The sequence below is a fragment of the Cariama cristata genome, unplaced genomic scaffold (assembly GCF_000690535.1).
Source record: "Cariama cristata isolate BGI_N322 unplaced genomic scaffold, ASM69053v1 scaffold23955, whole genome shotgun sequence".
Taxonomy (NCBI): Eukaryota; Metazoa; Chordata; class Aves; order Cariamiformes; family Cariamidae; genus Cariama; species Cariama cristata.
The window spans coordinates 20,731-36,826 of NW_009618522.1; the positions used below are offsets into that span (position 1 = coordinate 20,731).

Sequence of the window (16,096 nt, forward strand, 5' to 3'; positions counted from 1 at the left end):
CAGCCTGTTTCCGACAGCATTAGAACTCATGAATATTGTATGCTTACTTAAGTCTTCATATGAGAGTGCAAAAAATAAAACTTTGATAAGCTGTGATAAGATTAAGGGCACTTTCAGCATATTTAACGTGTCCCCTATCTCAAGGTAAAGACGTTCTAACTCAGGGTGAAGAAGCTTTAGCACAAGGTGGCCTCATCATCTCCACATGCTGACATGTTCTCAAAGGGCATGTTGTCCTTCTCTCCTTTTTTACCTATTGTACAGGGAATGAGAGCATGCCTAGACTTTGGCTGGCAGACTGACTTTGATAGCAGAAAAGGAGTTGTCAGATTTTGGTAGCTAGACTCATAGGCGTCACCAGATAACTCATGGGTTCTGTTTAACTATTGATTATGAACTAGGAGAGGTCTCACTTGACTGAGAGACTGTAGGTCAAATGAAGCAGCACAGAGTGTTGTAAGGTGTTAGACTAATATCTGGAACTATTGGGTATAAATATTGTTACTCCTAAGAAGTTCCCACAAGGCAGTATTATTTAAAGTAGAAATGATATTATCAACCAGGTCTGTTAGTTTCACAGCTGTTGGGCTAGGTTGAAATTGTTGTTGTGTGTTTTTTTTTTTTTGTTTTTTTTTTTTTTTTTTTTTTTTAATCCTAATGCTGCATTTGGAGTGTGTTGTTGTTGGTGGTTTTTTTTTGGGAGGGGGGAGTGGTGGTGGTGATGGGGTATTTATGTATTTATTTGTGTATTACTAAGGCACATCCATACCACTTTGCTGCTTCTCCGTCTCTTGAAATCTGTTTTTTAAATCATTGAATCAATGTAGAAGAATGAATAAATAGGTGTGACAGAACACCTCAGCCCCAGTCTGGATCCAAATTGACTCGATTGACTGAAGAAGGCATTCTTAGTCTAGATTGTGTTTTCTGATTTATATGTGCCTGCAACAGTGTCAAGACTGATAAGAAGTGGTAGAATGACACTGTTGTTTTTGTGTCTCTTTCTTAAGGGATTAAGGAGCACTGCTATGTGATACCATACAGAAAGTGTATTTTGTGAAGTAGCAGACTTGATGCTTCACAATTCTGAAGCCTTTTAACAGCTCACAAAGTTTTATAGTCACAGTTCTGAGCTCTTTGAAAAGTACTACTTACCTGATTATTCATATACAAGTATTTGAATATTTGGACAGATTGTCTTCTAAGCAAGCTCTTTTGTTTATTTATAAATAGTTAATGCATTAAAATGCTTATTATGTAGCTTGTGCTCTGAATACTAATCTTAGAGTATTCAACTGTAGTCCTGAAATGTTCTAATTAAACGAAGATAAATGGTGTGCCTGTGTGTGTACCTGATGTTCAAGCGACAAGTATCAGCGATTGCTGATTTATTTATTTATTTTCCTTTCTCCCAGACCACTTTTAATAGTGGAACAGCGTGTCCTGTGCTGCTGGTTCTCTTGGGGGGGTTACGGGCACATCCATGAAGTGTAATAGCTTAAGCTTATTCAGGGAAGAATTATATTCAGTTTGTAAAGTTTAACTTTACAGATATCTAGAATAACCCTCTCTTTTGGAGCTGATCTTCTAATCTGTAAGCACAAATGGCAGTTGTGCTCTTCTGTGGCTTGTGCCTGCGATGTAGACAGAATTGCCGCAGCATACATTCGGGCATAAATCCGTTGAAAGTTACGGGAACCTCCTTTTTCAAAGCTGTGATACTCTTTCCTTGACTGCTGCGTTATGGGCCTTCATAAGAGATGTTATGGTTCTCTTGCTTGGAGAAAGAAGGAATGGAACTACTTGTCATCTGACGCTAAATTAATTTGTTTTGCTTTCTTATACCATTGTGTAACTGCTGCTTTGCATTGGTTTTTTTGAGCCCATTGCTTCAGGCATGAATTTCCCTCTAAATCTCCAAGATATTTTCATACTAAAATTTGTGGAGGAGGAATGGAGTCAAACAAGTTCAAGCAAGCTTGAAGCTCAATATCTGCAATAAATAATAATAATTATAAAAAATTATGAGAGAATTCAGTAGTGCAGTCAAGCTTCAGATATAATTTGTTCCATTAACCTTATAGCTTTTAAAAAAAGTAATCAGAACTTTATAACTTGCAGTTGTTTTCCAATAGTGTTCTTCCTGCTAATGTAGAAATGTACTTTAATATGTACTTGACCACTTAGCATCATTAAAATTTGGTGAAACAAAGAAAATCTAGTACTTAAATCTGTTAGTATACAGATTCTGTTACTGGGTCACATCTTTTCTAGCTAGTTAACAATTATTCTTTTTTTTACACCAGATATGTCATCATGCACTGTAAGAACTCTTCACTATGTGGTAGTTGTAGATTAATTGACCCTTTGTTGTAGGTCACATAATGATAACAAGATGACTTCAAATTCAAACCATAATGTTTAATAACCTTTTAGAAATAAAGAAACAAAACCCCCACAGCACTCTAACTTAATTAAAACCCTAGAAGGCAATCAAGAAAAACAGTGTAACTGGATAGTGTTTTTTAACCTTGCTAAATTCTTGGTTTTACCAACTCTGTGGCAGAGTTTCACAGTCTAATAATACTTCAGATAGAAAATGTAGTTTTACATTGGTTTTGAATTTGCCATCTGTTAAATTCATTAAAGGCATCTTTATCTTGATTAATAAAACAGGAAAACCTAAAGTTTGAACTCAGTCTAAACTATGATACTTTATTAGGAGAAATGATACCATTTTCCACACTTCTTATGCGTTTCTCCATGCTCCATAGTATTACCATTATCTCCTTTATTCAAAACCTGATTTCCCTATTAATGCTGGTGCACACAGTATGCCAGGTGAGGGGATACCAGTAAGTTGTACAATGATGCAACACTATTTCTGTATTATGCACCATCCTATTGGTTATGTGATCTAATGATTTGTGTGGTGTTTTTCCCCCCCCACCCCTCCCGCAGATGCATTTCCGTGCTCTCACTGACCTCTAAAAAGTAGCTGCTCTATTAGCTTTCTTGGCTGACAGAGTTAATTTAGAACCTTGTAAGGTGGGGAAGTGTGGTCGTGTCTGTCTCTTCCTGCCGATGTCTTCATACCTTTTGGATATCAAAACTTGCATTGTTTATTACTGTAGTTTGGGATATTCTGAAGATTTCTGTAGTAAATGTTGTCATCTGCAGATTTACTGCCTCACTTTTGATCGTTTTCAGCATTGTAACAGTCAAACAATGTTCTCTGGACCCTGGGTTGTCAAGGGGAGCAAATGAAAAGGGAAACTTGCATTCAGGGTTTAAAGGAGAGTGATGGCAGGCAAGAATAAGAAAAAGAATTTGATGCTGAGTGAGGTAACAGTGGAGGAGGCTTACGAGTAGTAAAGCTTATGGAGACTGAATACCTATATAAGCTATGGGGTATCTGTTATCCTGCAGTGGTAACTTGCACAAAGTGTATATATGCAGGGAATACCACTTTAATGAATTTTGTGGAAGTGAACTTCTGTGGTCTCAAATAAGCAGGATGAATTGATGACTATCAGTTCATCAGTACCTGGAGGTATTTATAAGATGTGTAGATGTGGCAGTTCAGGACGTGGTTTAGTGGTAGACTTGGTAGTGTTAGGTTAACGGTTGGACTCAGTGATCTGAAAGGTCTTTTCCAACCTAAATAATTCTGTGATTCTATGAATATTGAAATTAAGCATTGTCCTTTCATTGTGGTATATGAGGTGATCAGTAAGACAAGAAAATTACTTTTTTTCCATACTGGCATCAAGTCAGGGCAGCAGTAGCTTGATCGAGTGATTTGGAACATGAAACTGGATTTTGGGAACCTCCTAATTTCTCATGAAATTAGATGTTGGTGTAGCAGATATGCTAGGATAACTTTCTTGATGGTAACATGAGTATTGGAAAGCATTCATTGTTTAGGAAAGATGGAAAATAAAGTTTGAGGGATAACATTTTATTTTTGTAATAGATGAGGGATAAAAAAAATGTTACGGAGTTCAGGTTTTTTAACAATCCTGTAGTGATTTTTTAGGTGAACTTCTGGGTTACTGCTGAATCTGCTGCAGATACGCAACCTGATCAGAGTTGTCACTATGAGTACACTTTAACATCTAATGCAAGATGAGTGTCTAGATCTCCGTTGATGTAATAAGAGCTTAGCCAACACAGTTACTGAAGCCTAGAGGACTATTCATTTCACCCTGAAGTAGACACCTTACAATTAGGAAACTTTAATCAGATGCTGAATTGTACCCTTTTTTAAGGGTGGAGAACTGGTGGAGAATTTTGACCAGTGACAAACCCAGGTGCTTCTGAATGTAATAAGAGATACATGAGATACTAGGCTACTGTTTAGTAAGTAAATATAACACAGTATTTTAAGATTGTAAAGGAAAAAAAGCTTGATTGTAGAAGGTAAGTTTGGGTCATTGATGAAAAGGCATTGCTTTAAACTTAGAACATTACGATTGTAATGAGAGGTAAAAACAGATCAATAATGTAGCTTCTCTCCTTCTAAAATTACAGATTTGGATAAATTAAGGGAAGTAGTTAATGGAATCAGAAGGACTGAGTAACAGAGTCTTCAGTATTGATGAGGAATGGCATTTCCTCCGAGTTCAGCCATTTGGGTAGGAGTTTGTATACCATGTGAAGGGAAAATAGTTTTTTTGACACAGGAATAGTGATAGATCTCATGCTTCTGGACTTTGACAAAATTTTTATTTATTATAGAGGCTGAGGCTAGTGGAGATTGCTAGAATTGTAAGACAGGTAAAGAATGGATTGAAAGAAAATGGCAGTGGATGTTTTTGGAAGAGAAGATATTGAAAGCCATAAGTGGAGATCCTGAATATTAATCTTATGTTGTCATTAAGAATTTTGAAACAGAAACCAAGTATGTTCTGACAGACAAATGAGGGAGACAAGCCACTGAATTCACTGAGGAGCAGAATAATAAAACTGGAGGGATATTTAGTTGTGTAAAATGCAAGGTCATGAATGAGAAATATTGGAGCTGGAGTCTGTTAGTTGGAAATGACTGTCAGTCGGAAAATAAGGGGTTTTTTTGCTTTAAAATACTGGGGAGGCTGTTGATGGCAGAATTTGATCTAGAAGTATATAAGAGAAATATAAAGTGTTGGTATCTTTAGAGTAGACTAACTTCCAAGAACCTGTGTGTATTGTTTTTAAAAATTTTATTTATAATTTGGATTATCAAATCGAGTACATAATTCTACAGCTGCTTATGTGTAGCAGTGTTTCTTGCTGGCTGATATGCTACATACTTGTGCAAATGAAAACGCATGTACAAGTTTGAAAATGGTATTTGTGACAGAGCTGTCAGTGTGCTGATTAAAAAGACATTGTTTTCCTTTTGTTTACACACTGAAAATAATCGTGTGAGTCTTCACATAACTTCCTGTGTTAGCGTCCCTGTATCCAGGCTTTGTCATCCTTCAGGAGACATAGTTTGAAGCAGTGACCATTGCCAGCAGCAATTAATATAAGAGAAGAAAGCAAGATGAGCCTTCCCCATTTGTCGGGACTTTAGGGTATATTGCTCCATCTGCCACAGGCCAGCTTCAAACTCATCTAATTTAAACTTACTCTAGATCCAGCGCAGTCTGGATTCAGGCCAGGACATGGAACTGCAGCGGCTTAGTGACACAGACAGATGATCTCCTACTGTCAGTGGATAGAGGGCAGTCATTAATTTTCATTCTCGTGGCCCTTTCTACAGTGCTTGATGCATCTGGCCAGAAGTTGATGCTGTCTTGCCCGGAGGGAGTGGCAGGGTCCAAAGTAAAGTGTTAAAGTGGCTTGGCATCATCCTGGGAGATTGATCTACAGAGTGATCTACAGAGTGGCGATGTGCTCATCATTTGGAAGGGTTGCCAATCATAAAAGGAAATTAGGAAATTGAAAACGGTATCTGCAACAGGGTTTTGTTGTTGCCTCTGCGTCAGCGAACATATTAGTGATGCTAATTGCTATTCTGAGTTGGGTAATGCTTATTTGTGTGGGAGGGCAGCACTTTCACAAGACTGAATTCTAGGCTGAGTAATGAACTCCCGTGGGAATGGAGAGCTGCCGTGTATTTTGTGCTTAGAGTTGATGATGGAATTTCTTACATTTTGCATTCTTTAATGTGATAATACAGACACAAGCGTATTTAAAAAGGGGAAAAAAAAAAAGCAACAACGACAATACCATGTCCAAATAAATAATCTTCTTTGATATAGACCATCCAAAGAAATACTGTGAGGCAGAGAAAGATCCTATAGGAGCTGAATTTTGAAGCTTCCTTTAAAAGAATATTTCTAATCCATTTGCTACTTGTATATTTTTTTCAGAAAATTAATTTTATGATGAACTCAAACTCAGAAGATGAGGTCTTAAAGTTTGAGGAAGCTGTGCTATATTTTTTTAATATACTTAAGGTTTAAAAACTCCTATAAATCACAAAATTAACATACATAACTTATTGCTAGCATAGTTGCTGGGATTTTGGCTGAGGGAAATACGTTAAACATAGGTAAGGCACATCATAAAATTGAAGGTGGCAAAACTTCTGTGAACTTCTAGATCAGTTTCACTGTAAATGTGTTTTGGCAAGCACTATGCTGAATGTGAGGTATTGTGTTGGGGAGTATTTTCAAAGCTGGTTTTGTGAATCCTAATAAGCTGGGAAAGAGGATAGAGGCTGCATGCTCTGATGGGTACAGTATTGGATTTGGAGCTTGGGAGACAAAGTTCTATTCTTATTCCTGACTCTGAATGACTGTAGGTTGAGAGAGACCAAGTAATTTGCCTTATTTTGCCTTAAATAATATTGTCCTGAAATCTACTTTCAAATTTAATGGTGAAAAATACTAAACATCCGCATAAAGAAGAAACCTCAGATTTTAATTTATCATTTTCAATGTAGCTCAAGTCAGCTTCAGAATTGTGTTAAAAAAAACCCAAAACACCAACAACAAACCACAAAAAAATCCAAAATGAAACAAAAACCCACCACCACCAAAACAAACTAAACTAAAAATGGAAGTTTAATAAAATCATTCTTCTAGCATATAATTTGGGACCAACTGATGTGGACTGCATTAGCAGGATATATGTGAAGGCAAATGAGCCCTTGAAACAGTTGCCTTTATTTGGATGTGCTAAAAATAATTGATTTCTGAAGAGAAAACTTTTCGAGATGTTATTTGGTGGTTGACTTTTTTTTAAAGTTTAAAGATTAAAGTTATTAATACTCTGGTAGGTGATTTGGAGATCTGCTTGTCTAGTGCCAAGAGCTGTAACTCTTTGCTAATGAAATTTTCATCCTATTTCCTGAATTATTGTGTTAATACTAATGTTCAATTAGAATTAATAACGGACCTTGCCTCAGGACCAGAAGTGAATGAAAAGTAGCTTCCAATGAAACTTTAGATTTTAGCATTTCTGTGACTAAATATTTTATCTGCCTGTGAGATTAATCTGTGTGGACACCGTGACCCTTTTTTCTTTAACTCACTTGTCAGAACTTTTGTTGCAGTGGAAACTGGCTGGTTTGTAGTAGTTGGATTGGCAGTTTGGAGAGATGATGTTTGTTGCTCAAACACAATTCTCTGCTTTCATGTTAGTTATCAAAGGTGAATGAGCCGTTCTGTTATTGCTTTTATTACTGCTCCACTCTTGCTCTTTTATTCACTTGTCTTGTTTTAAATTCAGATTGAGCCATCTGATACAGGACTATGTCATCTTGTGTACTTGCACAGAACCTAATACAATGGGGCCTGGTTACTAATTGAAGCTTTTGGGTGCTCACACAGTAGAGATAATTAGTAATAAATGTACAGCTGTAACAGCAAGTAGTGTTCACAGTATGCAATACAATGCATGACCGTTAAGCTTGTATGTGCTGTTTTAGTTCCTGTTGAATGTATTTGAGAAATGATCTTCTGTCTTTGCCTCTGTGGTGTTGCCCAGAGGTGCTCTCTCTATTCTGGTGTAAGTGCTTACGCTGCTAACACCTTAATTAACGGCTTAAAATATAGCCGGTCAGGGCACATCCAAATAATATTCCAAAATTTACTGATCAGCAGTCCACAAGATTTCTCCAAGAAAGCTTGAAGTGTCATCTGGAGGAAACTTAAAGCCTGACGTTAAGCACATGAACTTAGGCTTTTTGAGTTAAACAAGCAAACAAAAGAAACCCCCAACCAACCAACCCCCCTCATTGGTTAATAAATTAATTTTTGCCAAAACCTTTGCATGGTTGCTTATCTCTTTTGCTTCTTGCGCTTTTTCAATTATCAGCTACTTGTAGAATGCTTTTGGTTGTCAGTCCATGCTTGACTAAATTTCTTCTGTCATGTGTTGGTAATAATTAGAATTTGACAAATTTTGTTATTTGGACCACATTCAGGGTTGGGTTTTTTTTTTCAGTAGTTTATTAAATTGGGAGTTGGAGGTGTTTTCAGGCTTTCAGCTTAAAAAAACCCCACAAACTAAATTATCTGCTTTCCTGAAGCAATAGGTTTAAACTGTTAACTGTAAAAAAATTCCTGTTAAAATGTTTTTTTTATAACATCTGTCATGATAGCTTTTTTTTTAGCACTTAATAGAAATCAAAATAGTAGCAATTTAGAGGATATACCTTTAAGTATAATATCTTAACATTGCCTTTGCAGGTACATGATGCTGATTGATGGCAGGAATGAAGTTTATATGATTGATAGAGACAATTCGATTTTTCATGTATCTAATCTGGAATTTCCCTTTCGTAAAGATCTTCGCATACATCTAGCAAACACTCTTCTGGATGGGGTAAGGAGCATACTATGTAATTATTGTAGCAATTTCAGTGCCCTTTGCTTTTGTTCAGAAACAGGGACAAGGTTTTAGACCTGGATCAGTGAATCATAGGATTTCAGGAGTAACATAGATTCAGTCACTGGCTGAATGTGGGAATCGCACTTCGTAAGTCATTTCTTATCTACAGAATAGCAGTGATGACTGCTCTGGGGGGAGCTGTTTGTCTTTGAAATAAATCAAGGCATTGAGATGATGTTCTCTGAATATGAGAAAAGGCTTGAAGAGAATCTAAAGAAATTATTGCAGAACCTTGTCTCTTGCTATAACTTTATATTTTGATACAGTAAACATGGTTAGTTTGATCCAGTGAATGTAAATATTTCTAAAATCTAATAAAATTTGCATCATCTTTTGATAGACTTTTGTGGATTGATGTCTTTGCTTCTGTCACCTTTATTTTCAGCTGATCTGAATTATTGACTGATTTAGAAATGCTTAGTTCTATTTGTTTAAGACTAAAATGTTTCTAAGTTGTCATGCTAATTTAAATTATGTAAATTTGCTAATGAACTTTTTAAGCTAGTTGTAAAACAAGCTGTAAAACATCTGTATTTGGTGTTTGAAGGCTGGCCTGGAGTATTCTTGGTAAACTTCAGAACAGTAGCCACGAGAAGAAATTATTCCTTTCTTGACCTTCCTATTTTACATGAGCAAAAGAACTTCATTAGCTGTTACACTAAATACCTGTCAACATAGATGAATGCAGTTTCCTATCATGTTTTAGTAGTGTTGGAGGCTCCGTACATTGCTCTAACTCTTGCTTGCTGAAATACTGCACATCTGAGATGATCTTCCGTGTTGGTCTTCTGAAGCCTAATGCACCTTTCAGAGATGGGAGGCCATATTGTTGTTGTTAACTATCTTTCTGTTCTCAGGCCTTTGTTGTCAGTATCCTGCTTGAAATGTCACTTCTGTGAATGATCTGTCTTACTGAACATACGTTTACATCTGAAGCATGTATAAATTGACTCTCTGAGGATAATCATTGCAAGTAGCAATGTACTGTCTCAGGGACAGAGAAGCAGATAATGGAATATTTTCTACCACCTCTGCTTCACTGAAGAATTGAGAGCATAATGCAAGAAATGCCATGCTGTCAGCTCAAAAGTGGTTACACAAGCTGTCATGTCTGGTAGGAGCCTCTTCAACCAGGCAGCTTCCTAATGACGTACATAATAATATTCTTAATGACATACATCAGGTTGCATACTGTTGAGATAAAAAGCCTAGTACTATTTTTTTTTCCCCTGCTCTTTCTAAGGCTCTTGAGAAAGTAATGGCTTGCCAGGGTCCATATGGTGCAATCCTAGGTGTTCTTCAGGGAAACTGCTGCTCTTTTTTTTGTTGTTGTGGTGTTGCATTTCAAAACAGATGATTTGGTAAGGGTGGCTAATGTGTACATGGTGGAAGACAGGAATGCGCATATGTTGAGATATGTACATAAATGTGACTATGGAATGTGGGAGAGGAGCTCTGATCTGGTGTGTTGTGTTTCCCAGATTTATAGCTTAAGTCTCTTTAAGAATAAATGAAGTTCTCTCAGTTACCAAGGACATGAACTATAACTTCACTTGATTTTTTTTTTTTGTAAAATTTTGACTGTTATAGTGGATTTTAGTATTTCGATTTATTGGCATAAAATTAGTCTTACTGTGATTTCCCCCCTCCCACTTTTTTTTTCATGAAGTGGAAAGCAAAATGACATTAAATGAGCAAGCACTGATTGAATGAAGTACCTTGAGATAAAACTAGAACCTTTCAATGGATAAATACTTTTCATAGTACAGATTTTAAATTTATTTAAGTAGGGTCATTTAAAAAAAAGCTGTTGATGGAATATTTTTCTTTTCAATTGAAATTCTTTTCAACAGGTTTGAGAATAAAATTTGCCTGTTATTAGGAGCATCAGAACAGCTTAACTTTGTAATTGAATATTTGTTTAATGTTGGTGCCAAGTGATAATTTCCATGACTGTACCTTTACTCTGGATATATGTGTGGGGTTTTTTTGGTGGTGTGGTTTTGTTTTTTTTTTTTTTTTTTTAATCCATGTGAAGAAGAATTTGGCTTCTTTCTGTTAACATATTTTGCTAATTAGTGCTGGAGGGCTGTTGAAGTTAATTCTTTAACTACAGGTGGAAATAGTTCATACTTGCTGCCCTTGAAGTACTGCCCTCTCTTTCAGAGAATGAAAGTATATAATGAGGTGGCCCAATTAGCATTGCTGTACAGTAATCTTAAAAAGTATGAGAAAGAAGTTAAAACAGAACAGAGATATCAGTGACATGCAGCAAAGCAACTACTGGTGTTAAGAATACAAAAGATTAGGTAATTTCCCCTAACTTTATTTAAAATGACAGTGTATATAAAACTTTCATAAAGGCAATTTCCATGAATTCAGTGATCTATTAACTTGCTTTAAGGCTTTTGATGTAAGCCTTTCATGTGGTTGTCTTTGAGAATTTCAAATGCATTTACGGTTCACTTCAGGCTGAAATTACTTGCCAACAGTTCTTACTATGCTCAGTTATGTCTTGGGTGATGAGAGATCTCCTGCAATATCCATGCTCATCTTCAGTTGTGATTGTTCTCCTGGCATGGAAGAATATTTTTTGCAAAGATCATTAAAGCTAATTTGAATATTACCTACAGGTGACTATTATAATATGAAATATTCCTTTAGAAGCCAGGTGTTTTGCATCCATACTGCTTTCTGAGGGAATGCATAGATTTTTATTCAAGTGTTTTGGCTGTCATGCAGGAAAACTAGTTATTTTCAGGAACTTTCTTGGTTTAGCTTTGGAACAGTTGAGTAGAAAATGCAAAGGCATTCTTAGGCTTGAAATACTTTTTACAATTTTAATACAATTTTGTATATATTTTCTTTTATTTATATGTAAAATACTCTTCACACTTGAGATTTAGGAGGGCCAAGGACTCTGAAAGTGGAGAGCAAGATTGAGATTGATTTATGTTTTTGTATTGATACAGACCTCAGTAATTTGTAAGCTCTCTCAGAAATGGCGTAACTTACAACTTTTTGAGTTTGCAGAGGCCGGTACTTTGTGCAAAATAGATTTTAAAGAAAAACAAAACCCAAAACTCTTTTCATTCCTGAAATACAGCAGTGACTAGAACTGCGTTCAAGCTGAACGGAGAAAGGAAAGGCAAGGCAGAGGAGGAGAAGGAACAATAAACAGATGTGTGATTAGATCTGATTCCATACTCTGTGTCAACAAAAATTACATTCTGCAAGTGCCTGGTAAAATGAGATCCTCTGCTTTGTGATTAAATTTTGGATTAATTTAAGTCCAAGTTGCTTGCTAGATATGTGATTCAAGGAAAAAAAAAGGGGTTCATGAGCTGTCAGTCCAGCATTGTTCTTCTGGTACTTGTCCAGCTAAAAGCTCTTAGCACAGTGGCTGTTTCTAATATGCTGTAAGACTATGCTCTGCAGCACCAGAAGATTAAGAAAAGGAGATTAACACCAGCACAGTTTTGCCAGATTACATCGAAGAAACTGGCCATTGGACCTGCAAGCTCACACGTTAAGCTAATACCTAAACTAGCAGCTAATGGACAAGTGGTAAAGATCATACTAGCAGAGGTAATTTTAAAACACGCTATAGTGGCTGTAAATCTACATGGGGTCTATAAAAGGAAATGCATGGATGCAGGTGGATACTTTTGTATTCTATTAGCATGTCATGTGAGTGCTTTTGGGTTTAAGTTTTTCTTTATCTAAAAATTGGTGTAAATAGCGTTATAGTATCAGGTTATTACTCAGATCAGAATGAATGAGTTTGATTGTGATCAGTTCTCAAATACTGCATTTTCCCAACAGTCTCTGAACTTGCCTTTGAGGTCTATTCCCTGAGATATTTTTCAGTTCTCATAATCTCAAGGAAGATTCTGAAATCAGACTGTTAAATAATGATGTGTTAGAGTATTTCCAATCTGAATCGTTCTTATGATCACTTTACAGCTTTTGCCTTATGACAGTTATATTGGCGTAAGTAATGGAGCAGTGAATGTTGTTGTCATGATGGAGATGAGCAGCACAGGAATTTGTCATCTCTACTTCTAAGGCATATTGTGCTATTGTTTATTTGCTCTGGTAGCTGGTATTTCAGTCGGGATGTGACAAGAGAACGAGAGACAGGGGAGGAAGAAAAGAAGTGAGGATGTGAGGAAAGAGGCTAGTTTGACCAGTAATAGAGTCAGAAAGGTTTATACATGTCTGAAGTAGAGAACAAGTTGCTTTATAAAATTAATTCTGTATTAAAACTGAACCTTCCAGAGAACAACCGATCAATCTTGGTCCTCTTGGCTGTATTTTATAATTCTTCTTAAACTGAATATCGAGAGATTCAGATTTTGAAAATTAGGCATAAAATCTTGTAATACCAGGCATTGAAATGTCTTCAGGGCTTTGCATACAAATGCTAGCTTTGCATCAAAGCTGAGGATCTGAATACGTATGCTGAGGAAATGAGTCCTTAAACCTTAAATATATGTTCAATTAAATGTATTTTAAAAATTTGTTTCACCTGCTAGTGCGATTGAAACCTTAAAGAAATATGGTAGCATTCTTTTGTTTCAATTTTACTTTGTTATTCACATCACCTGATTACTGTCAGGAATTATGGGTGGGGTGTTTTTTCACTTATTTTCTGTTTTTCCCCCACATTTTATCTTTACGCACTCTTCCAAGTTAGAACGTCATGCCTTCTTTCTCTCTTAGGGTGTACCTACTCCATCTGTTCTTCTAGTTAGTTACAAAATTTATTGTCAAAGAAGGCATTGCAGCATTGCATCTGCTGTTCCTTTGATAGCTCGCCGGTGTCTTACATAAATATTGGAAAGAAACAAAATGGCATTTTGCTACATCACTTCTATGTCGACTTTTTGCACCAGTTATTTAGTCACAGTACCTGTGACTAAATTATTTTTAGAGTTAAGAATACGATATTGTAATGTTACAAAGAAATATTTTTCACTCATTGAATTACTTTTTTTTATTTTTTATTTTTTTTTAATGATGTGGAAGGATGTGTAAGGTCACTTCAGGTAGTCATTCACAACCTGTAAATGCTGCATTTGGCTGTGAAAGCCCAATCTCTATCGCAGTATTGTGTTCATGGAAGATGAGATTCCAAAATATTAAGTAAGCAACTTATAGTTGCTAATGTTTTTTTGAGAACAGCAGGTTCATGTCTTTTAGTTTAGTTTTAAATGCTTCAAGATTTGTGTTTGCTTTAAAACAAATCTATGTTTTTACAACTGCTTGCTTATTTTTCAGAGCCAAATGTGATTAAATACTAGGTACAATTCAAGAAGCTTGGTATGTGTACACACTGGTAATGAGTCTTAGATTGAGACTCTTGTTTGAGTTTATTCTGTCGAAGTTACGGATTCTAAGACAAGTTAAAAGGTTGTAAAACATAAAAATGCTACTGACCTAGCAAGAAACAAACTAAACAAAATTAATTAGAGTTCATCTAAGGTTCTCTTTTGGAAAATTCTTGAGGTCACAGTTTTGTTTTCATCATGTTACAATGGAATATTTTCACCTTTTCCACTTGTTTTCTCTCATATGTGTGAATTTGGAATTTTAACTTGATATCGGCAGCAAAAAATCCTTAACTGATACAACTAACTTATTAGCCAAGAATTGGACGAGGGGAAGTGGGGCAGGGAGAAGTAAATATTTGAAAGTTGTCTCTGAAAAAGATGTACCAATTGGTTGATTGTTACCATTTTCAATCGTGACTAGTTTATATGAAACTAAATATTCTTCATTTGTTTATCAAACTAATAAACTAGCTAATTCATGTCATAGGAAGCCTAAGTTACAGTGTGTAAGATGTGTATATTTTCATACATACCATTAAGTTAAGAAACACTTTGGATGTTGATCGTTAATAGTTTTTCTTCTAGCTGACATATTTTCAAGATGGTTTACCAGTATATATTGAATGTTAACTAATTTCACGTAATACAAATAGTATATGTGATATTTCCATTTGAAGGAACCCTTCTGTTTAGTCCCAATGCAACATTCAAGCAAATTGCAGATGCCACTGGTGCCTAGGATGCTGTTAACATGAAAAGAGCCAACCTGAGCATAGGAAATGGATGTTAATGCTTGTTCTTTACTTCCTTGCTGTTGTAATTCTTATTGTAGGTGAGATTTCCAAAAGTGCTTGTTTGACTTAGGACTGCAGTTCTTACTGAGGTTTCTAGAAAATCATATTCACTCAGGAAAGGTAGTGATTTTGAAAGCTGTGGGGAAACTAATGTATAAATGTTGCAGATCAGAATGGGGAACCTTAGTACAGCTTCCTCACTTCTTATTTAATGCTTAATGAGAGACATTTAAGGCCATACTGATTTTTTTTATAAACTTGACCTATTGTAAAATCTTTTTCATAATAAAGATGTGGCCAGTGTTTGATTGCATCACACTTACAGGTACGTGCAAAGTATAAATGTGTTGACGTTCTTCTATATGCATGAAACAAATGTAAATGTCATGTCTTTTCTTTTAAGGAAATGATCATCGACAAGGTTAATGGACAGGTTGTCCCTCGGTACTTGATATATGACATTATTAAGTTTAATGTAAGTACTTTCAGTTTTATTGCTTTTTATCATTAGTTATTGATTGCTTTTATCATTAGTTATTGATTCTCATTTCTATTTTAATCTTATTTGTATAAGTAAGAGCTTCAGAGTAAATTTGAACACCAAAATTGTGTCGGTATTTAACTCAATAAGAAGCAATGCATCAGAATTAAGATTGAAAGCAGCCTTATAATAGATGTTGATTTATGTCCACCTGCTCAAGAAAAGATGGTGGTTTGAAACATTCCGCTAAACACTGTTGGAAAATTTCCCATTTCTAAAGCATGTTTGAACTATTTAGGCAGTGAAATTGAAAGGGATTGGAGACGTTAGCCTGTTTGGGATATGCATATACTGTCCTAGCCAAATAAGACTTTTTGAAAGTCATAATTATTTTGGTGAAACATTTTTGGGGTGAAAGGGGAGGAAACCTTAATTTGTAGCAAAGTATCCAGACTTGGCATGAAGGATCCCACTTGAGAAACAGGAAAAATGATCAGAGGGTTTTCAGGAGGTTGTTAAGGTTTGGCAAAAGTCTACTTTTGAGCAGGGCTGTAAATACTTTAAAGCTTGTTTGGGTTTGTTTGTTTGTTCGTTTT

At 35.8% G+C, this 16,096-nt stretch overlaps 1 protein-coding gene across 1 annotated transcript in view; it reads left to right on the forward strand.

Moving 5' to 3' along the window:
* Positions 1–15,494, forward strand: part of LOC104162220 (mRNA-capping enzyme-like) — a gene marked incomplete at both ends in the record, with an annotated part of 35,321 nt that extends 19,827 nt beyond the window's left edge. Inside the window, 2 exon segments of the mRNA XM_009700896.1 lie at positions 8,688–8,823; positions 15,423–15,494. Of these exon segments, the coding sequence (XP_009699198.1) occupies positions 8,688–8,823; positions 15,423–15,494 (208 nt within the window).
* Between the last annotated feature and the right edge of the window lie 602 nt (positions 15,495–16,096).